The following is a 22,558-nucleotide window of genomic DNA, read 5'->3' as shown; positions in this document are numbered from 1 at the left end:
TGAACTGAGTAAGACTGAAGCAGGGCCTGGGCTTTGGAGTTTTTAACCAGCTTTTAACCAGGTGATTTGAGATTTGCAGCTACAGCTAAGGAGCCCTGGCAGTGGACTCAACGTAAAGAAGGCTGGGACAGCCATACACCTCTTGTGTCCATGGTAAGTGACAGTCAAAGCTGCTGCCTGTAAAGCAACAGTTCTCCCCACCAGGAGCAGTTCTGCCCCTCAGGGGACAATGTCTGGAGGCAATTTTGCTTGTCACAACTGGCATCTAGCGGGTGGAGGCCAGGGAGGCTGCTAAACACCCCACAGGGCCAAGGCTGAGAAACACTGCAGACTGTAAGCTGTCCGTTACCTAAGCGACATCTGAGTCATGGTGGGCTCAGCAGTTTAAAACAGAGGGGTTTAACTTCACAGGTACATGTGGGCTTGTGCAATACTGCAGTTAAATTGTTTAGGCAATGAGATAGTTACGACAACTCTTGGGAGAAACTTTATCTTTAGGTTCAAAATTCTTTCCAATATACTAATAAATGCTTCTTGGAATTAAGGAATTAAGTCAGTAGCTATCAAAATCTACCTTGACTTTTTAAAACAGAAATTTATAGTAGCAAAAGCATTCCGAAGCCACACAGAATTACATAAAATTACATTTCTCTTCTAGGTGTACATACTCAAATTTAACACAGGAAAAAGTAAGTTGTTTCAATCTAACAAAATAACATGTTCTGTGGCACAAAACAAATTATACGAAGCATACTGATTTTTTTCGTATCTGGAAAAAAAATTGCTTATAAAACAAGTAACAACATAGTTACTTTAAGGACCCTCAACCTATTTTGGGTTAGAGGACGATCACAGCCCACACTAAAACCTGACTTTTGGAATATATGTTTTAAATGCAGTTTTATTAATTTTAATTCATTAGTTCAAACTAGGCTAATAAAATGTTTCTCAGTGGAGTTCCTGAAGAACTTTTCCCAGAAAATGGGGTAGTTGTGAATGAATATATGTAATATTTTATGTTGGGTAATATTAAAATATGTTCTTTACACCATAAAACTCTATTTCATACTGTACCAAACTAAAACTGTATAATGCTCATCTGATTTATCAAAAATTCAGAAGAACTTTAAATTCTTTTTTTCTACATCAGGTTCAATTAAAGTGTTCTGTGCCGTAAATATAGGAAGTTCTGACTTTAGTCTAACTGACTTAGTCACCCAAGGAAGTGAGAAATGTGAAAATGCAATGGAAGCTTTGAAATTATGATCTTGACAGCAATAAGCCATTTTAAAAGTGTATTACAGAAGTTATTTTGAGTTTTACATGGAAAAACCATGGCCAAGTATGATCACAGTGTAAGGTCTTTTATCTTTCAAGTTTCTCTAGTGTGTGTGTGTATACACACACACACACACACCCCTACAAAGTATATATATATATACTTTGTAGACTGAGAAATAGTAACCAAAAATAGAAATTATTACATAAAGGAATCAAATCATTTTAGTATAAAGATGAAAATGCATATATATGTAGGACAATATCAATTCTTCCACCTCATCTTAAAAATTTTGACAGAATAATTTTGTTGAACACCAAGAAACAGTCAACCTTTGGCCAAATCATCAATGTTTACAAGGCAGAAGCTTCTCTACCTTTCAGTTTTCATTTACAATATATGTACCACAAATAAACTCCAAAACACTGGTGATGCCTACAAGGCCACAGGAACAGAGGGAGGATCTGTGCACAGACAGCACGGGTAGCTCCGTCAGCCCACGGGTCAATCAACGACAGTACCCAAAGCCCCCAAAGGACAGAGTGAAGACAGCATACCCGACGAGGAGTCGGATGATTTTAGAGCAAAAGACCAACCGTCAGGAGTCATGGACGCACAGTGTGGTAAGCGCAGCTCCACGGGCTTCAGGAACTTGAGGCCATGGGGCCCGCACATCACTAAGGGGCTCAGCAGGGTCTCACCTGGGGCGGGGGGAGAGAGGTTAGATGGCTGGCTTCCTTCTAGACCCACACCCTCCTCACCCTCCTTCTAACCATATGCTTTAAAGCCAAAGAGGGTTAGTTCTCTGTAGTAGCACTGACCAAGAAAAATGTAACAGGAGCCACAGATGTAACTTAATATTTTCCAGTAGCCACATTAAAAAGGAACAGTTGAAGTCAATTTTAATATTTTATATAACCCAATATATCCAAAACATTATTTCAACGTGTGAGCAATATACTGAATCTTTGAAACTGGTGTGTATTTTACACTTCTAGCCCGTTTCAATTAAAACAGCCACAATTCAAGTGCTAAACAGCCACAACGTTGCTGGTGGCTACTTCATTCAATCACAGCATTCTTATGATATAAGACATACTCAAACATTTTACAAATGTTACTTATATCTTGTGTTTTTAATGTTGTATTTGCTACAGACTTGGTTTAAGAGATTCACGCAGGAGGGCCAACATGTTAGTATTCTGGCAAAATGTACGAAAATGAGCTAAAATAATGTATTTAAGGAAGCAAAGCACTGCTAAAATATTCTAAAAGACGTTGCAACATGGTTCATTATCATTTCATCCTGACAGATCTGGAAGACTGTGAAAAATAAGAGCATTCCTAGATTCCTGAAGCAGCTCAGAAACACACACCGCGACAGCCGATGGGGATGCTTCCTCCTCTGCAGTGTTTACTTGTGCTAGGTCTGCGCAGTGAGGAAGATCTGACCCGAGAGCCTTGCATTCCACCAGCAGGTGGCAGCACAGAGCAAGGCCTTTGGAGTGGGTGTTACCTAATCCATCTCTAGAGCTGCAAGGCAGGAAGGAACGACTCAAAGACAAAAATCTGGTGAGGTCGGCTAAGACTGGCTGGCAGGTACAGGACTGCCCAATGACCCATCCCCTATTGTCACCGTCACAGTGAAGGTAGCACAGGCTCCCCTCTCCACAGTGCTCATTCGAGAGGCCCTCCCTAGTAGAAGGAACTTGAGGGCAGCCAGGGTGGGGGGAGAACAGAGGTCTAGGGTATCCCGTCTACTGAGCACAGTAAGCTTTGAAAAGCACACAGGGCAACTCGAGTTATTGAAACTAAGCAGGAAATCACACACTCACCTTTCTCCTTATCCAAAGGCGGGAGGATGCTGTTGTCTCGGCAGACCTTGAAATAGATTTCCTGCTCGACTCCCTCAGGAATGGCTCCTTGGGGGATAATGATACTAACGCCGGTCTCTATGGAGCTCAGCACCCCGCCGTTGCTGTTAAATACGCCGCGGGCGGTGGCCACCACAGTGTGACCATCCTCATCTTCATCCTCTTCTACAGCTGAGGGACTGAGAGTTCAGAAATGGCCAGTGAGTACATTCCTAGTGACATACAGGAGCTTTCACTGCTAGTCTAGTCGGTGGTTTCATTCTCTTTTTCTCTCTCCATATAATCAAGCAGTTACTTACTTTAATAAGTTTTCAGTGACTGACAGACTTTACTCACAGGGATAACTAAGCATATTCTTCCTCGAGAAGTCAATGTCATTTTTTTTTTAATGTCATTTTTAAAGGTAATAGTCACGTTTCCTTCATTACTGATTTTTGCGATCAGAACATGCAAGGCCTGATACAGTGCTCACCCAATATTTTACAGCCATGAAACTGGTGTTTTAAAACTGATGGCACATCATGGTTTAATTGGTAGCATGTTTTTTTCCTTCTTAGTGATACGTAAGACAGTGGTGCATCTCACAACTGATGGCATCTTAGACCTGATAAAATACACTAATTAGGCTCGCTCTCTCCTGAGGATTTCTGGTGTGCATACTATGGCCTTCCCTCCCCACTCCCTAAGCACAGACACCCAATTCCATGAGGTAATAAAGACTCTGGTGTGGGCAATCGCTCATGGAGAGGAGATGGTCCATTCACGCGGTTCACACAAAGACACCTGAGGCAGAGGGGATGTGGTACCAAATCTCCTTCAAAAGTGCAGGCTCTCAGGACTTCCTTTTTTTTTCCCCTCAGGACTTCTTGAAGCAAAATTTTGAGCCGGGACTAAAGGTGAGCAGAAAGATGGGCCAACAAAATGAAAGTGAGTGCAGGGAGCTGCGGCTTCACTCCTCCGTGGCCAGAGCGGTGGGCATGGGCTCCCCGGGGCAATGGTACCGTGGGGCCCCTGTGAGGGGGCCGCTCCTCCACATCCCCTGGCTGGCCTGTCCTTCCGCTCGGGAGGCAGCCTGCCGGTGGCCCGCGAGTACTTTCTGCGTCAGTGGCTTAGGGAGGTTTCTGCATGGCCAGCACGGGTCTTGTCGGTCACTGTGCAGATGAGGGGAGGGGTGTAGGGAGTGTGGCTCCAGGCAGGCTGGGTTCATCTCATTTGCTCAGCCATCTGACCAAAACTATTAAGAAAGCTCTTTTTTAAACAACCATTTTGAGGTTATTACACCTTTACTTCTTTTCAAACTCACTGCTGAATAAACAGTGGATGAGGAATACAGATACTCTATTATTTTTGAGATATTCTCCAAATGTGCCGCCCCAGCTGGAGGTCAGAGGTCATGGGAAGCCAGGGCTGGTTAGGAGTCTGGCTCTGAGGTCAGAAGTCAGACCAGTGGCTGGGTCTAGGCTCCCTGAGCATGGCTGTGTGACCCTGAGTGAAATACAGTGCCTCTCAGCCTGGGTTCTTACACAATGGAGATAATGAGCACCAGCTTTAGTGCCTCTTGCAGAACCTTTAGTCATTCCAACATTTTGGACAACACCATTCAGCTTAAAGTTTGAGTTGAAATCATCAGTCAGGTTCCCAAAACTACACCCAACTCATGTGAGAGACATCACCAGGCCAAGAAAATCTTACCTCACGGGCACAGCTTTAGGCCCTGTGCTGATGCTGTTTACTTGATATTTAGGCTTATTATCTGCGTGGACAGAGAACGTCTCAACTCCACTGTCAAACTCCGGAGGCTGCGTGGAACTGTGTGCTTTCACCAGAGTTTTCGGAGAAGTGGGGGCTTTGGAAGACAAGTCAGGTTTATGTGCAGTTTCGCTCGTCAGGAGATTGTGACTGAATTTAGGACTTTCAAACTTGCGTTCAAATGGCCGCGCAGAACTTGTATATGGTTTTGGTGTGAATCGATTGTATGCTGGAGTGATCATTTTCTGAGTCTGTTCGGCCCCGTTAGCTGGGGCTTTATCTGGGAAACTTTTCTGGGGATAGAAAGCAGACTGGGCAGCGTCTTCTCGGTTGGCTGGTCTGTAAGCTGCTGGCTTATTCTGAGATGGAGGTGGGTCTGGTTTGGACACTAAAGAGCTCTGAAAATCCAATGACATGGAATTACCTGTAAAACACACACATATAAGTATTTCAAAAACTTCCTGAAAACAGCTACTGAATACTATGTTGTACATCAAAACTAATATTATAAGTCAACTATACTTCAATAAGAAAAACAATAAAGTACATTCGGTGGCTTGAACAAAAAAAGAATTACAAACCCATCTCTAACTGACTGTAATGGTTTGTGAGATGGAAAAGATGTTATAATGGGTCAAGAATAAAATCTATCCAGATAAGTAATTCATTCATGAAAGTATCAACAAGTGATTCTGTGGGAGACCGTGGTGACCATGTTAAACTAAGTTTTTAGGAATAAACCTTGAAACAACTTTTCATCCATACAGAAAACAAAAACCAAAACGCCCTTCCTGACACAAGTTCTAACAGTCATCTGATGTCCCTCTCATCTTAACCTGTCCTGGTGTCAGAGTCAATGACTGACTGGGTCTGGGTCAGCAGTCTGAGGACACTCTTGACCCCTGGTGGCTGTGTGTGATGCTGAGGGGCCAGGAGGTAGCAGGGACACCTGGGACAGTGTTCATGTACCTGCTGCCTGGAGTCAGGGTCATGTGGCTGGGAGCCCTGGCCTCCAGAGACTGGCATCAGAGTGACCCCGCTCCAGTGTCCACAATAAATTAGAAACAGAATGACAAAACTGGCCATGTTAAAAAAAAAAAAAATCAGTACTACAAAACTCACCACAATTAAAGTTAAAAAAGAAAAGTCACAGATTGGCAGGAGCTATGTACAACACATATAACTGATTTTAAAAAAAATTAGGATCCAAAACCTATGAAGAATACCTATACATCCATAAGAAAGAATCAACCAATAGGAAAATAGGCAAAGACCTGAACAAGCAAAAACGCAAGTGAAGACTAGACTAACCAGTAATCATACAATAAGATACTCAACATCACTATTAATTAGGAAAATGCAAAACAAAAACAAAAAACATCATTTCACATCCATTAAATTGGCAAAACTTACAAGTCTGGTAATGCCAAGCATTGGCAAAGATGTGGAATAACAGAAATTTCCATGTACAGATCTTCCTCGACTTCCCAGGGGAGGTTCAAAGTAAAAAATGTGCTTAATACACGGGACCTACCAGAATCGTAGCTCAGCCCAGTCTCCCTGAACGTGCTCAGAATACTCTCATTAGCCTACAGTTGGGCAAGATCATCTAACACAAAATATTATAATAAAGTGTTAAATATCTCATGTGATCTATTGAATACTGTCCTGTAAGTAAAAAAACAAGACTGGCTCTCTGGGTCCAGGACAGTTCAAAGTGTGTCAGTTATTCACCCCCGTGATGCAGCGTCTGACTGGGGGCTCTTCTCACAGCCGCTGCCCAGCTTCACGAGAGATTGTATTGCTTATTGCTAACCTGAGAAAAGATCGAAATTCGAAGTAGTTTCTAGTGAATGTGCATCGCTTCTGCACCATGTAAAGTCAAACCGTCATAAGTCAGGGACCCTCTGTACCACTGGTGGCAGTGCAAAATAGCACCAACTGAATTCTATGAAATAATTAAGGAAAAAATCATATCAGTGCTATACAAACTCTTCCAGAAATGAGAGAAAGAGGGAACACGTCCCAGCTCTCTTTCATGACTCTAGCACAACTTTGATACCAAAACCAGACAAGGACATTATAAGGAAATTATAAACCAAAGCTCCTTGTGAACATAGTAAGATAACTTATTACAGAAACAGAATGAAGGAGACAAATCTTAGGATCGTCTTCGTGCGTTTGGCCCTCTGTATCTGCGGATGCAGAGCCCATGGACACAGAGGGTCGACTGTACTACACCAGTTACACAGGGGACGTGTGTATCCGCAGATTTCAGTGTGCATGGTGGGATGGGGGTGAAGTGGTGGTGGTGGTGGGGTCCTGGGATCAGTCCCCTGCGGATACTGAGGGACAATGTACATACAAGAAAAAAACAGTTGACAAAATGCTTTCAGCAAACTAGGACTAGAAGGGAACATTCTACACATAATAAAAGGCACCTACAAAAACCCCTACAGCTAACATTGTAACGGTGAAACATTCAATCGTTTCTCCCCACAATGGGGAACTAGCAAAAGATGTCTGCCACCATCATTTCAACTCAACATTTTACTATGATGTCTCAGCCAGTGCAAAAATGGCATAAGGTTTGGAGAGTAAAAATTTAAACTTTATCGGCAGACATGATAGTGTGTAAAGAAAATCCTAACATAATTAGTAATATCAAATTATACCCCTGGGATTGGACTCCTACATAAATACAGAGGAGCACTGTCTCTAGGAGCAAAACATCACCAGGAGATGGGTGAACTGTGGTGTATCCTTTGAAAGCACCAAATGAGAAGAGAGATGTTGGTTGGGAGGGTGGAGGCAACAGTCCCTTCCAGGACGTCTAATGGCTGTGGAGCTGGGAAGGTGGCATGAGGCAGTGGCACTTACTGGAAGGCAAAGGGAAGGATTATGGGGAAGGGGAGAGGAAGATGAAGGAAGCAGGAGAGCGGGGAGAGGAGCTGGGCCAGTGGCCCGGGAAGAGAGGCAGTTACTGCTCAGAGATGTGAAGGAGAAGACGTGGGTGCACACGCAGGGACGCCACCCTGAGGTGAGCGCTCTGGAGCTGATGGGATCTATCTTGATGAGCCTCCGCCACAGAACACAAATGCAAAGACGAGGTGCTCGGGGACACGTATTATGTGAAACTCTACGGCCGCCCTATATCCACATGCGAAGACGGACATCACCATAATTTTTACGAACCACCATTCAAACATTTAGTTTTGGGCATACTGGTAAACAAAAACTACTTTCAGAAATTAAGCTATGTTAAGGAGGCAGGTTAAAATCTATTTAGCTAAAAGGCTTGTCCGATATAACTGTCATTATCATGAAAAAGAAGAGGTACTTTTAACAAAGCCCCTTATTTTTCGCTGTTCTCAGCCCAGAGGTTTCTATCACGTACTTTTCATCTTGTAAGTGTGAGTCTATTACAGTGGTCCTGCCAACTCCTGAGCCGCCTACCTTCGCCGAGTGTCCCCTTGGTGTGTGAGTGGAGGCTGAGGGTGGTGCTGGGGCCGGGCTGGGCGGCCTGGCTGTACTGGGCGGGCGGCGGCGGAGGGGGTGGTGTGGCCTGCAGTGGGTCATAGCGCTTCTCCCCAAACGGCCTGTCCACAGCTTCAGCCTCAGCAGACTTCCCCCTGTGGAAAAATGAGGAAATGCCAACACCTACAGACGGATCCACATTCACAAAGCAAGTTCCCCTTCTTCTAAGTATCCCTGAGGGTTTTTTTTTGAGAATTTCACAGTTTACCCTTATGAGTGTGGGTACTCTACCAAAACACACAAACAAGTCCAACCAGTCACCAGCACAAGAGGTGTAAAGGCAGCACAGGTATTTTAAGAATATTAGTAAAGCATCCAAAAGACGGCAACCAAAAGGCAGATGGAATTCGGGGTATACTTGTACTATTCAACACTGTGGTCTACAAAAAATAGTAATGGCTGGTAGGTTTAATGAAGTCGTCCAAATATTCTGAAAAATATTTATTGGCCCAAATCCTCATTAGATTCCCTTCTGGTGTAGTGCCTAAGAAGGCATGAAGCACCAGCTTCTGGTGCAGGCTAGGCACCACAGAAGGTGACGTCACGGGCCAGGGGCTGGCAAGCCCTTAGTCAAGGGCTGACAAGAAATGCTATCAGCTTCTTGGCCATACGGCCTCTGTCACAGCTATTCAAACTCTGCCCCAAAGCAGCCAAAAACAGCTTGTAAATCAAAGGGTACTGCTGTGTTCCAGTAACACTGCACCTTTTTTTTACTTCAAAATTTATCCTGGATTTACCAGATCCATTTTTTGTTTAGCAATTGCTAGAGCAGCAAATACTGCTTGATTTTTAAGGCTCATTTAAATCAAATTGCTTATTTTTTCAGATTGCCAATTGTTAATATAGAACACGTAAAATTCACACAAAAGAAATCTTTAAAACAGGACCCATAATTGCAACACTGCCCTCTGAGCTCTGCAGAGCCAAAGCTGTACACTGGCTTTACGTGCACACGCAGTCACACAGACGCTTGGAATGTACTTTCACAGAAGACTACTGTCGCGGAGTCTAGTCATGATCAGCTTTAAAGCCGCGCCATTATCTCATTTTGGGTGTCTGGACTAAGCACTGAAGACGACGTTAACACGTGCAAGTGCACGTAATGCCAGTGCCACAGCGAGGGACCCTCACGTCACAGCCTCACACCAGTGCCCCGTCTTACCACATGAAGCTCCTTTCCAAGTAGTCAGAGCTAGTATAAGAGCCAAGAAATCTAGGTGATGGCAAAGCAAGCGCAACAGAAAAATTAAAGAAAACGATCAATCTAAGTTTGCAGCAAACAGAACTCAAATGTCATTTTAAAGCATCAACCAAAAAACACACATCCACCATTTCAGCATACTTCAGTCTATAAAGGAAACCACCACTGGCTCTCATTTAGCTCGGGACACCAGCAGCCGGTGGAGACGTGGAACGCAGCTAGGCCCCACCCGCCCACCCTCCACACACATGGGGCTCTGGTGGGCAGCGGTGTGGCTAAGCTTCACTCCTTGGCCCGCTGCCCACTCCTGGTGCTGAACAAAGAAATGAAATAAAGCAGCGGGTTCTGAAGAAGTGGGGGTGAGTGCTCTGTTGAAAGAAAGGGGGCTAGGCACAGAAGTCCAGAGTGAAAACACAGAAGTGATGCAGCACCACAGCTAGCACGGTACGGATACACGATCAACACGTGCTCCTTCCGAGCCTGACGCTGAGCCCCGAGGTGGGCAGAGCTGCCACGCTGACTCCCTTGGTCTCCACCTCTCTCATCTAATAATGCTACATGCACACAAAACCACCTAACGCCAATCTTATGCTTAATTCTTGTAAGCTGAAAACCACCAACATTTATCTTGAGACCTGGAAGTCTCACGGTAGGCTGCGTCTTCAGAGGTAGATATTCCAGTGACAGAAATCACATTAGATGCCCTGAAGGAGATAACTCAATCTCTGAGCTGCAGCACATGCACAGACCCAGATGGAGCCTGCTCTTCTAGCCCTGGCCTGGAATCCTGGCAACTCCTAACTTGCTTTGGAGGTGATGTCAGGGCTGCTGTCTCCTCACCTCTCCAGCATCAATGTGGCTCAACAGACTGTGAGACTGGGTGACAGCTGCCTGCTTCTGGGGCACTTATCCTGTGCTATCAAAGACTTCTCCCTGCTCTAATTCCCTCCATTTTTAAGGTGTGCTTTTAAGTGGAACAAAAGCACGCATTATCTGGAAGACGGTAACTTTGTTATTTCTATGTTTTACTTTAGAGAATAAGGCCTGTAGGCAATCTATTGGTGACAAACAGTAAATAGTTTTGAAATGTAAGACAAAGAGGGCCCCATATTTTAAACTATTTTCCAATTATTAAAGTTGTATTAATTGGGCAAAAGAGTAAAACAGCATTAGAAAGGGAAGGCATAGAAACAACTTCCTGCTGAGTCATCTTCTAGGACACTCGAGTCTCCTTTCCAACTCTCTAACCATTAAAAACCTATATGGGAGGGCTTCCCTGGTGGTTCAGTGGTTAAGAATCCGCCTGCCAATGCAGGGGACATGGGTTCGAGCCCTGGCCCGGGAAGATCCCACATGCCGTGGAGCAACTAAGCCTGTGAGCCACAATGACTGAGCCTGTGCTCTAGAGCCCGCGAGCCACAACCACTGAAGCCCACGCACCTGGAGCCCATGCTCTGCAACAAGACGGCAATGAGAAGCCCACGCACCGTAACAAAGAGTAGCCCCCACTCGCCGCAAATAGAGAAAGCCCGCATGCAGCAAGGAAGACCCAACGCAGCCAAAAATTATTTTTTTTAAAAAACCTTATTATATGGGAAAATGCAGCATTACTTTCATATACAAAGGAAGGAAAGGCATCCTAGTATCCATCTCAAGTTAGACTTTCTCACCCCATAACACTACCAACAGTAAACAGTAATATCAAACCGAGTCCGCAGTGAATCTACAGAGACAGACATGATCTCTTTCTCATGGGACCTCTGCCCAGCAAACACTGGTTCCTCCCAGGGCTGTGGACGTGAGGAGGAGTGCGCCGGGGCCTGTGCTGAGCCTTGGTCACTCCACATGGAATGACTGAGCCCCTCCACCGCCAAGTGCTCGGCAGTGTTCTAGACCATGTCTGAAAGCTATACGTCATAGATATATTACTGAGTCTTCTCTCCAGAGAACAAGATTCACACAAAACCAAAAAATACCTTGTCATCTGATTCCCTAGCAAAACTTTTAATTTACTTTTTAGACCTAAATGTATCCTGTTAAGGCTGTATTCTATTTACCAAGTATGTAAAAGGATAAATAAAATCTCTCTTTAAACTGGACTCCCTTCTGAGAGGAATGAATATGTTTAAACAGCTTCAGTAAAAGTGGTGACGCCCTTCCATCTCATGGAAGGTGAGCTTCTCAGGCTCCACGCCCAGCTCATCCTGGTCTGGACTCTCTCCAGATGCACTGGGCACCTCTCTAGGCTTGTGTTAGGGGAGGCTCACAACACTCGTGCAAGACTGTCTGCTTCAAACAGAGCCCGAACTGCACCACTCACAGTTCGCAGCTGTGTTTCTCATAAACTGCTTTCTTCCGTAGACAAAGATTTAAATGGATAACAGTGGAAAAGGTTTTAAATCTTCACTTTAAATGATGTCTTAGAAGGCAAGTGGTAATTGAAAGTAGGTTTTTAGGGACTTCCCTGGTGGTGCAGTGGTTAAGAATCCGCCTGCAAATGCAGGGGACACGGGTCCGAGCCCTGGTCCGGGAAGAGCCCACATGCCACGGAGCAACTAAGCCCGTGCACCACAACTACTGAGTCTGTGCTCTAGACCCTGCAATCCACAACTACTGAGCCCGCGCACCTAGAGCCTGTGCTCCGCAACAAGAGAAGCCACCGCAATGAGAAGCCGACGCACCGCAATAAAGAGTAGCCCCCGCTCGCCGCAACTAGAGAGAGCTCGCGCGCAGCAACGATGACCCAATACAGCCATAAATAAATAATTTTTTTTTAAGTAGGCTTTTAATATTAGAGGTTTTAAAGTATATTCTAAAAGAATTTTCACTGATCAGCAAGTGACAAATGATATGTTCAGACAGTCCGAAGCATCTAATTCAGTAAAAATCTTCATGATTTTAAACTTAGGCACAAAAGTGATTTGTGGTTGCTTTTTTTTTTTTTGCAGCACGCAGGCCTCTCACTGTTGTGGCCTCTCCCGTTGCGGAGCACACAGGCTCCGGACGCGCAGGCTCAGCGGCCGTGGCTCACGGGCCCAGCCGCTCTGCGGCATGTGGGATCTTCCCGGACCGGGGCACGAACCCGTGTCCCCTGCATTGGCAGGCGGACTCTCTACCACTGCGCCACCAGGGAAGCCCTGTGGTTGCTTTTTAATGTCTCATCTTGGCTACGCAGAACTACAGTCCCAGTTATTCACTCAAACACTAATACGGGTATCCCTAGGGAGATTATCTAGATGGGCCCTTCTCAAGAGGAGTTAACAGCTTCCCTGAGCTCCGAGACCACTAGGCATTTCCCTTCCTGCCCTGCAGACTTAGGACTTGCTCAGCCTGGCCCCACAACTGTGTAAACGAATCCCTTGTAATAAATCCACATCTACTTCCATTCTGTGGGCCTGTTCTGCTCAAGTATGAACCCACCTGTGCCTGTGTGTGTTTATACTCCACTCTCAGAACCAAATTCACCATTAGTCAGGGCTCAACCAGTGGCAGAACCAGAACGGGATACAAACTCACACGGGCACATGTGGGTTTGTAGTTTGTACCCCAACAAAACACACAAGAAAGAAAACCAAAAAACCCAGTAGACAAGCAAACAGAAGGGAGCAGCACAGACAGGAAAAAGACAGCAGGAACCTGGGGCTCACTCCTAGCTCTGCCCCTGTCACAGCCCCTCGCTGGAGCTTGGGTTCCTCATGTTTACAGCTAGACCAGAAATCTCTAAAGTCTCCTCAAGCTCAAACAATAATAAACGACAAGTTTTCTCTTGACTTGGAAAAAAAATTTTAAAAACTCTTTAGTATCGTCCCTCAATGTCACTCCCCAACACAACCCTACTTTTTTTTTTTTTTTTTCCGGTACGCAGGCCTCTCACTGTTGTGGCCTCTCCCATTGTGGAGCACAGGCTCCGGACACGCAGGCTCAGCGGCCATGGCTCAAGGGCCCAGCCGCTCTGTGGCATGTGGGATCCTCCCGGACCGGGCCACAAACCCGTGTCCCTTGCATCGGCAGGTGGACTCTCAACCACTGCGCCACCACGGAAGCCCTAACCCTACTTTTATTTTTAAAAAACAAACAGAAGAGAAGGATGAGAACGTGTGCTGCACAGAAGGGAGAGACTCTTAAAAATCAGGGTCTTAACCGTTTATCCTCTCTTACCTCAAAACGCTTTGATTTCAAAATCCTTTGATTTTAACATATTTTTAATGCAAAAAATTTACATAGCTGACGCTAGAGTTTAAGAACAAAAAACACACATCCCAGAGCTAGATAGAACACACACTGCTGAAATGCTAAGAGCCTACAGAAGTCATGTATTACATAGCTAACTATTTTCCTTCAAAATATACTGAACTTAGGACTTCCCTGGCAGTCCAGTGGTTAGGACTCTGCACTTCCACTGCAGGGGCAAGGGTTTGATCCCTGGTCAGGGAACTAAAATCTCGCATGCCAAGCAGCAAGGCCAAAAAACAAAACAATACACACACACACACACACACACACACACACACGCGCGCGCGCACGCGCACACACACACTGAACTTTGTGTGATTAACTGCACTTTATGTTTCATCTTATTTTTAAAAGGTAAGTCTTAAACAAAATAACTCACTTGGAAGAGTAACTAGAAAACTGTGGCTGACTCTGAGAATGAACCGGCTTGGCGGGCTCTGAGAGGTGGCTGGCAGGGACATGTGCAGAAGGCTTGCTCTCAAAACTTCTTCGATCAAAGTAGGAGAGCTGTTTTCGATAGTATTCTTCATCTTCCTCAGGATCATAATGATTTGACCGAACAATGTCTTCAGGCGGCTTCATTTGAGGTTTTTGCGGTTCGGGGATCCTGATAATGAATGGTAAATGGAACAACTTTTGAGAAGTTAATATGACAAATAAAATGGAATACGTAAGTTTCACCTTGACCTTCCACTGACTGCTGTGGTTACTCAGGATCTGGCTGAGCAGTGCAGCAGTCAAGGTGGACATTCCCAGTCCCGTGTCCTCATACATTATACTCGATGGCAACACTCTCCTGGCCCGTGAGTCCTAAACACAACCTATCTATTGAGCTTGATAGTGACCTCGTTAGAAGCAGCTCATCAGAAAAAGAAAAGTAAGCCAGACAGTGGAGGGCTTCCTCAAGTACATGCACCATCATCGTCAGCAACAATAAAAACCGAGAGCTGAAGAACTTTACAGCAGGATCAATAAATGATCCTCATATAAGGAAAGAGCTCGACATGTCCAAAGTTCCAGAGGACACAGGAAGCACGTGGCGAAGAAAGTACATTATCAGCAAATTAAGGCACTGTTACATAGGCCCTAGTTAGCAAATTCCAGAAACTCCGCATCAAAAATGGATAAACTTAAATACGTTTCACACCAAGAAGGGGGGGCTAAGCTTTCAGTTAGTACATGTTTACTCTGTGTAGAAGAGCTTATTTGCTAGTGATCCCAGCTAAAGGAGACATCACAGTAGTTTACATTTTCATGAAGAGCAACAGACATTAAAATCAGAGGAAAATGTACATGTTAGACAGTAGTTCCTCTTTATTACAAGCACAAATATAAGCGAATGAAACATATTAGGCCAAAGAACTGTATTCAAATGCAGCCCATCAACTTAGCAGCAGCCAAATCAGGCCACAGCTAAGAGCACAGCTGGCGGGTTCCTCTCCCAGCAACTCCTGTCAGCCTCAGCTTCATCCCTCCTGGCGCTTTCTAAAGGATTAAGTTTAGTTATCTCATAGCTATCTGAGTCTGTTTCCTCACCCCTAAAAACTAACAGTTTGCATGTCCAAAAGCACTATTAAACTAAAAAACACAGTCCACAAGTTATTAGGGCTTTAAAAACTGTACTTTAGCCATTTGCTAGAGAAATATGTGTTCGAAAGATTTGTTAACTGAAAGAATAACAAAGATGTGTTACAGAAGGTATAATACATAAAGCTGTTTACTTTTCCTTCTAGGACCACTGTTTTAACTGCAAAAGCTGGAGGAGTTCACCTAAGGACAAGGGAGACCTCTGCCTTCCCCGCCTCCTCTCTAGTAAGAGGGCCACACTCTCAGTCAGTTGTAGGCCACAAGCCTGCAAAGCACCCACCTGTGCAGTGTTCTGTCGTGTTCAATGAGCTGATTCTGAGCAGGGGCTTTAGGACCTAGGACGGGAGCACCTGCAGGTTTAGACGTGACCTCTGGAGGCTGCAGAAAAATAAGACACACGAGCCTCAGGGAGAGATCATGAGAAAACAGGCCTCGTTTAAGGGGGAGGGAACATTATGAAGCGTTACGCACAACAGTCACTGAATGTGCTCTGAACGTGAGGCAGGAGACACAATCACGTATTTACCTTGAAACCAGAGTTATGGTTTTCATCCTTCTTGCTCTCCACTGATGCAGACCTTTTGTTTTCAAACATTTTCACTCTGGTGAGCACTGACTGTGGCTTCATCGCTGGGTCTTCCTCTTCCTCGACCAGAGCTGGGGGTGGAGGCAGTGGTTTGGTACTTGCGGGCGGCACTTCCGGCTTGTGCTGAGGCGGGACAAGGGCAGCACCGTGGAGAGGCTCGTAGTGGCCCGGGCCTGCTTTGGAGGTGAAGCCTTGGGGCGGGACCTGCTCATAACTCCGTGAGTACTGGTCAAAATACTGCTTAGGCTCGGACGCCTTGGGGCCTGTGGAGGAGTAGGGCTGCGCGTCTGGCCTGTACCTCCCATGCACGTCAAACCCAGGAGCGGGCTGCTCTTCGTGCCGCAGGGTGGAGGTCCTGAGTGGCGGGTCGTAGCGCGGTCGGCTTTCATAGGACAGAGGGGTTGGCTCCTCGAAACGTGGGAAATACCCTCGTTCTGAGGACTCCTCGGGATGCTGTCTGGAGTCCAGGTCTCGCGGGTGCTGATTATCAAAAGAAGGCCGGGGCTGGTACGGCTGTTTGTCATCATAATAGGACCACTGCTCCTCATACGCAGGGATGCGGTCGTCATAGCGCAGACGATGGTCGTAGTTTCGAGGAAACTGGTCCGTGTAGTTTGAGGAGTCATATCTGTAGGCAGGCTGCTCCAGGTCCCTGCTGGCCTGTCTCTCTGCGTATGGGGGCTGAGGCTCATAGCTCAGACTGGGCTCCTTGTCTAGCCTCTGCCCTGGGTGAGCAACAGCTGGCTGCTTCAAAACATGGTTCTGTCTCATCACTTCCTCAGGATAGGGATCCTTCCTATATACCTGTATAAAAAATCCACGCGTAAGGACACAGGCTTGTTTCAAATTCTAGTCTATTTTAAGACAAACTATGATTTAATATGTAAAAATGGCATGTTCTACCATTTATTACCAGGACAGAAACAGATTAGTGGAGAAAGCCAGTTTAAGTGAAGCTCAAACTTTACAATGCAAGTAGGGGCTTTTACTTTTCAGCATACTAAATGAAAAGTGAGTTAAAGATACTTTAACTTTTTAATTATTAAGTTTAGTAGAAAATTAATGCACTGAACTGTTGATTCCACTTGATTTGGACACTGAAAATAAAATCAAAAAGAAAATTTATGGACACCATAATTTATAAAACATAAAGAAGTTTAAAATGGGTCTGAACTATAGATTAAGAAATTCTGACCACCTAGAGGGGTGGGATAGGGAGGGTGGGAGGGAGACGCAAGAGGGAGGGGATATGGGGATATATATATATACACATATAGCTGATTCACTTTGTTATACAGCAGAAACTAATACAACATTGTAAAGCAATTATACTCCAATAAAGATGTTTAAAAAAATAAAAAGAAAAAAGAAAGAAAGAAATTCTGGAAGATTCTGAAAGCCAAACATTAAAAAATAATAAAAATATTAAGTACCAATCCCAATTAAAAGGCCTATTTTAAAATAATCAGTATATCACTGGAAGCCATGCAAATTATAGAACCGAAATGATTTGTACTGATTTGAAAACAGTATGGTGCATAAGCCCACAGTAAAAAGCAAAAGGAACACGTAAAGGGCAAAGCAAACACAATCATGTGCTAGACTGATGGAGAGCAACAGATTAGCGCAACACTGCAGCACAGGTACCTTTGCTGGATCTACATGCGACGACAATGATGGCTCTTGACCTCTTAGCATTATGTGAGCTGCCTCAGTGCGTGGTGCTCTTAAAGAATCAGCTTGTGGTGAGTCAGAGGTGAAAGGAGCTGGGGTGGGCTCCTCCAGTCTGACATTAGTTAAGTTTACATTAGGATTAACAGCAGAGGTTGATGATGCTGGGTTTGTTTCAGGCGAAAGGTAAGGGCCTGGAGATGAGGCTTCTGCTTTCTGTGAAGTGTTTAAAATATTTTAAATATAGTGTTTCTGTTTACTGCTAACTTCCCACTTCCATTTATAGTGGTTGATAGACATACATTTTAAGTGTGCTGAATAACAAAACTATGACCTCATGTCCTGAATTTTTAAAATTTCAATATACTGCTGTCTAAGATAAACACACAAAGTTTAGAATTAAGTCCTTGGTATTCTCAAGTTGAAATTAAAGATTAATTCTTAATCTGGAGAAAGGACAATATATTTTTAATTCAATCACCATATCCTAGACTTTAACAATGCACCTCTAACTGCAAAACGTTGAATGCTTGCTGCTTACCTGTTGAGAGGCTGTCTTAAGTCCAGGGGAGTCTATTCTATGAACTGGCTGTGGCTGCGCTTGTGGTGAGTAAGTAGGATATGTCTGGTGGTCATGATGCATTCCAGAGGAATCCTCTCTGACAGGCTCAGAGGACCGTGTAATGGCAGACTCCGGGGGAGTCCCCACCTCATCATTAAGAGTCTCATCTAGTTCTTGATCAGTGTAGGCCCCGCCTTCTGTATCTGTATCTTCATAGTCAGAAGTATGTCTACTGTCCGTGCTATACATTGAGTATTCACTACCTGGGGCTGACAGGTAGGACAGACGATCATCATGCAAATCAAGGTCATCACTTGTAGCACCATCCGCCTGGGTCAAATAGAAGTAAATTAAAAATTTATTCAGTAGTTCTTTAAGAGATGGCCTTTATTTTACAAGGGAGACTGAAAAGGATACTTTTCTTTGCAGAAATCACATCTGTTTCTTGAAACTTCTGGTGAGGAAAGGTCAAGAAGATAGTACAAGCACACATGCAGACACGCAGAGCATCCTTTGAGATCTGAAGGGCTTGGATGAGTGGAATGTCGGCTGGCCGGCCGTGACAAAGCCCCAGAAGACAGCGAAGGAGCCCTGGCCCCACTCTGATTTTGAAACCTAGTCAGTCACTAGCTTGTCAGCCCAGAGGAGGGTGAAGAGGGAGAGTGCTGCCAGACCAAGCTCACAGAAACAAAGACACAGTGACTGACAGAACAGCGCACGTGAGAATAACCAGGAAAATAAACGCCACAGTTCAAGCTGAACAAGAGTTTATGTATATATAAAATCTATATATTAAGAAAACAGCTTCTTAAAAAACTTGGTATTTGGCCCTAGAGCTTTATAAAACACAACGGAAAAGCATCATCTAAGTGCTGGTTGCCTAATTAAACTAAGAACTTTTAAAAATTATTCTTCACAGATGGATGCAGAGAGGGAAATGCAGTTATGACTCTCTTTTACAGACAATTAAGAGCTGAGTTAGCCTTCAGTCTGCACTGATTATCTTCTGAGCAGACCAGAAAGAACAGAAGTATTTGAGGGAAAGGGAAGTACAGTGCTGCAGTCAACAGGCTGTCATGGATACTAATTTGAAGCTAGTGCCCGTATTACACACAACAGTCCTGGAAGACCATGCCTGGACCCTGCACCCAGAGAGGCACGAGAGCTGGAGGATCCAGAACCCAGAATTCTGACGGCATGGACTGAAGGATAAACAAGGCTCGAGCCGCCTGAATGGTGCTTCCCCCACAGTCCCAATCCTGGCTCTGCAACAGCCTGACCCTGAGCCCTCCCTTAATGGGAAAGACCAGCCTTCCATGACTCTGGCTTTCAACAGATCACCTGCCTGGTTTGGAGAGTGAGCGCACTAGGGCTATGCTCTATGTTCCGGCAGAGTCTCTCCCACTGAAATCTCAATGGCTTGAAACCTTCTTGCTATCTACTTTGATCTCTGACTCGCGGGGTCTGGAAGACTATAACCCAGGAGCCAGCCAGGGAAGTATTTAAGGCCCTGGGGAAGAACAACTCAACTCACTAACCTGCTCAGCTTTTGCAGTGGTATGAAATGCAGAAGTGAGCAAGAACCAGGAGTGCTCTGAACCAGAAATGACATATGCTTACATGTTAAGAAAGCCTCCGGATGATTTTTCTTGGTTTAATAGGGAACATACAAGCCTGTCACAGAAACTGCAAAAAGGAACTCTTCCTAGCAATCAGATCAAAGTAGTTAGCTCAGGAGAGTCGATGTGAAATGAAGTGGTTTTAGTTTAAGAATCTATTTGGAGAAAATATACTTGAATGGAAGGGGGGCATAAATCAAACTTGATTTAAATTGTAACACGTTTTCTGATTTACAAAATGCATCAATCTATTCTAATAGTAAATGACCTATTAGACCTATTAATAAAGTTAATAAAATTAATTGAGATGACCTATTTTCCTCACACAAAAAGCTGGGAGAGCTAGACCTTCATTTTAAAATCCAAGCAAAGAAAGGAAGCACACAATAGTATCAAAGAAATCACAGAAAATTAAGATTTGTGGATTTAAAAAACCTCTCAGATAGGTAGACATGTATACCTTGTGCATTTATAAACTAATATTATTTCAAAAATCACCAGTGATACCGCAAAAAAAAAAAAAAGAAAAATCACCAGTGAAAGCTATTAACATTCTACCTGACCAAGGCTGCTGGCAGAACTGTGTTGTCATAGAAGATTAGTATGGAGAGGACGGTAATCCTTTTAATCAAATGCCACAAGAGTTAAGAATTAGTAACAGTGTGTCGTATAAAGTGGTGTAGTGAGTTTATTCTACCTGCCTCTGTCTATAAAGCGTCCCGGCTGATATGTCAGTTACTCAAAGTGGTCTCAGGTTCTCATGTGTACGGTCCACCGCCCAGAGTGGTACTGAGGAGAAAAGGCATGGTTCTGACACAGGACCACAGGTGGGAGCAGCAGACACTACCTCTAGATGTCAGCATTTCAACATCTCTTCTTGGCAGAGGTTTTCTGGGTGAGGGGCACGGGGGTTCTAAGCATGCAGCATGCACGGCCACAGCACCTGGGGCCATAGCCAGGCAGAGGAAAGGAGGGGCCATGCAGGGGCAAAACACAACAAAAACCAAGCCGACAAGGAAATACAAAAAACAAAATAAGAGAACAGATATTCTCAATCTTCCCTAGCAACTAAAATATATTAATATTGTGTTGATCTGAAGGTAAAAGACATTTAAAACAAAAGATTCTTTTAACTGTATACTTTGAGAAAATTATTATCTCTCCCAACAAAATAAACAGGACTTTCCCATCAAGAACTGCTAAAAGACCAGAAAGACTTAACAACAGAAAGTAGTTATTTTAATCTTTATAAAATCAAAATTCAAAGCCAAAAGGATGTATTGCTTTGTCTAACATTTTCAGTACGTTTTAAGAATGTTAACAGGTGCTGAGTGAAAAAAAATTCCTTAGGTAAGGATTTAGGGAAATGCTTAAAGTAGCAAAGTAAGTCCTTTACTTCAGACCTCTCAGAGCCATCACCATGCTGGTGGGTACTGTGCTGCTCCAGGGCGCTTGGTTTGCAGCACGGTGGTCCCCAACCATTCCTTGCCTTCAGAGTGCCTCTTCTTCAGGGCCAGTCCTGGATCTCACATGCTGAGCACAGCACTTTGGGGACCACTCATCTAGCCCACCCATTCCCCTTGTTTCCAGAGGAAGAAACAGAAGCCAGGTTCAAAGTCATTCCTCAGTCAGACAGGGGCAGAGTCAGAACTCAACCCTGCTCTTTTAAGTTACCCTCTGAGAATTCTCTGAGAATACCACTGAATGGTAGGTAATTCAGTGGGGAGAGAAACTTCAGAATCTTCTACTATCAAAAACAACTTTCATAACCCTTACAAATTATAAAAACCTAAAAGCTAATGCCCCAAATTACTTTAATAAGTTGATCCAATTAGAAAACAATGGTGACTCAAAAGCTTCTCTGATTAGTTATATAATTTATCAAATGGGTTAAAAACAGGAAATTTCTTACCTTTCCCTCAGAAACCCACACCAACTGGTTCTGTTGTTGCTGAATTGCTTCTTTCAATGCACCATACCAACCGTCATTCATTGAATTTAAATTAATTGTAGCTGCAAATAGATAACATTGTTCTATGATTACAACACAGCAAAAGTCAGAATTCACTCAACCATTGCTTAGAGTTCAGTCACCACTACTGAGTTATCTGACAGATAGTATTGAGGACACACCTCTGGAAATGTCTATTTTGGCACTGAACCATTTCTTTCAATCAACAGCAGCCATTAACACAACAACAAGCGTAACAGGCAAAGGTTATATGAGTTTTAATATTTGAACAACACAACATTTTTGCCCACATATTGTTGCATAGACACTGTAAGCTGAAAGAAGGCCTTTAATATACTCACTTGTAAAAAGATGGTGATTATTTTTACGAAGTTTATGAGACCGCTCATATAATTTCCTGGCGCTTTTCCTAGATTCTGGACATAACCTCATCCTCATTGTTTTCACACCTTGCTTAGAATCAGGGTTAAGGAACACTACAATTGGATACCACTGGGCATAATTCAGACGATCAACTGCATTTGGTGTTACATCCAATAAAGCATGTTTATCCTGAAGACACAAGAAAAAAATAAACAAGGACGCAAGACACGGTAACTAAGAAGCATCACCTTCAGAAAGTCACAGCTAAGACTACATTCCAATGGGAATGGACGTTTAACTGTGCTCCAAAATGTCTCAGGAGCAC

The 22,558-nt window shown here is 44.1% G+C and overlaps 1 protein-coding gene across 13 annotated transcripts in view; it reads right to left on the bottom strand.

Moving 5' to 3' along the window:
- TJP1 (tight junction protein 1) overlaps positions 1–22,558 on the bottom strand; it is a 343,097-nt gene that overhangs the window by 2,317 nt on the left and 318,222 nt on the right. For 6 of the 13 annotated variants that reach the window (XM_049705651.1, XM_033403030.2, XM_049705653.1 and 3 more), the window contains 11 exons: positions 22,212–22,422; positions 21,811–21,911; positions 18,259–18,609; positions 17,694–17,933; positions 15,987–16,850; positions 15,741–15,838; positions 14,253–14,480; positions 8,359–8,534; positions 4,846–5,326; positions 3,115–3,332; positions 1,837–1,980 (listed from right to left, as the gene is read on the bottom strand). In XM_049705651.1, coding sequence (XP_049561608.1) covers positions 1,837–1,980; positions 3,115–3,332; positions 4,846–5,326; positions 8,359–8,534; positions 14,253–14,480; positions 15,741–15,838; positions 15,987–16,850; positions 17,694–17,933; positions 18,259–18,609; positions 21,811–21,911; positions 22,212–22,422 — 3,112 coding nt within the window. Of the gene's footprint in view, positions 1–1,836; positions 1,981–3,114; positions 3,333–4,845; positions 5,327–6,718; positions 6,851–8,299; positions 8,535–14,252; positions 14,481–15,740; positions 15,839–15,986; positions 16,851–17,693; positions 17,934–18,258; positions 18,610–21,810; positions 21,912–22,211; positions 22,423–22,558 lie in introns of those variants that run through there. The other 7 variants (XM_049705654.1, XM_033403025.2, XM_049705652.1 and 4 more) reach the window with 6 other exon arrangements.

This window comes from Orcinus orca, chromosome 2 (assembly GCF_937001465.1).
Source record: "Orcinus orca chromosome 2, mOrcOrc1.1, whole genome shotgun sequence".
Taxonomy (NCBI): Eukaryota; Metazoa; Chordata; class Mammalia; order Artiodactyla; family Delphinidae; genus Orcinus; species Orcinus orca.
Note: the sequence above shows the minus strand (reverse complement) of the source record. Positions and strands in the feature narration are given on the sequence as shown.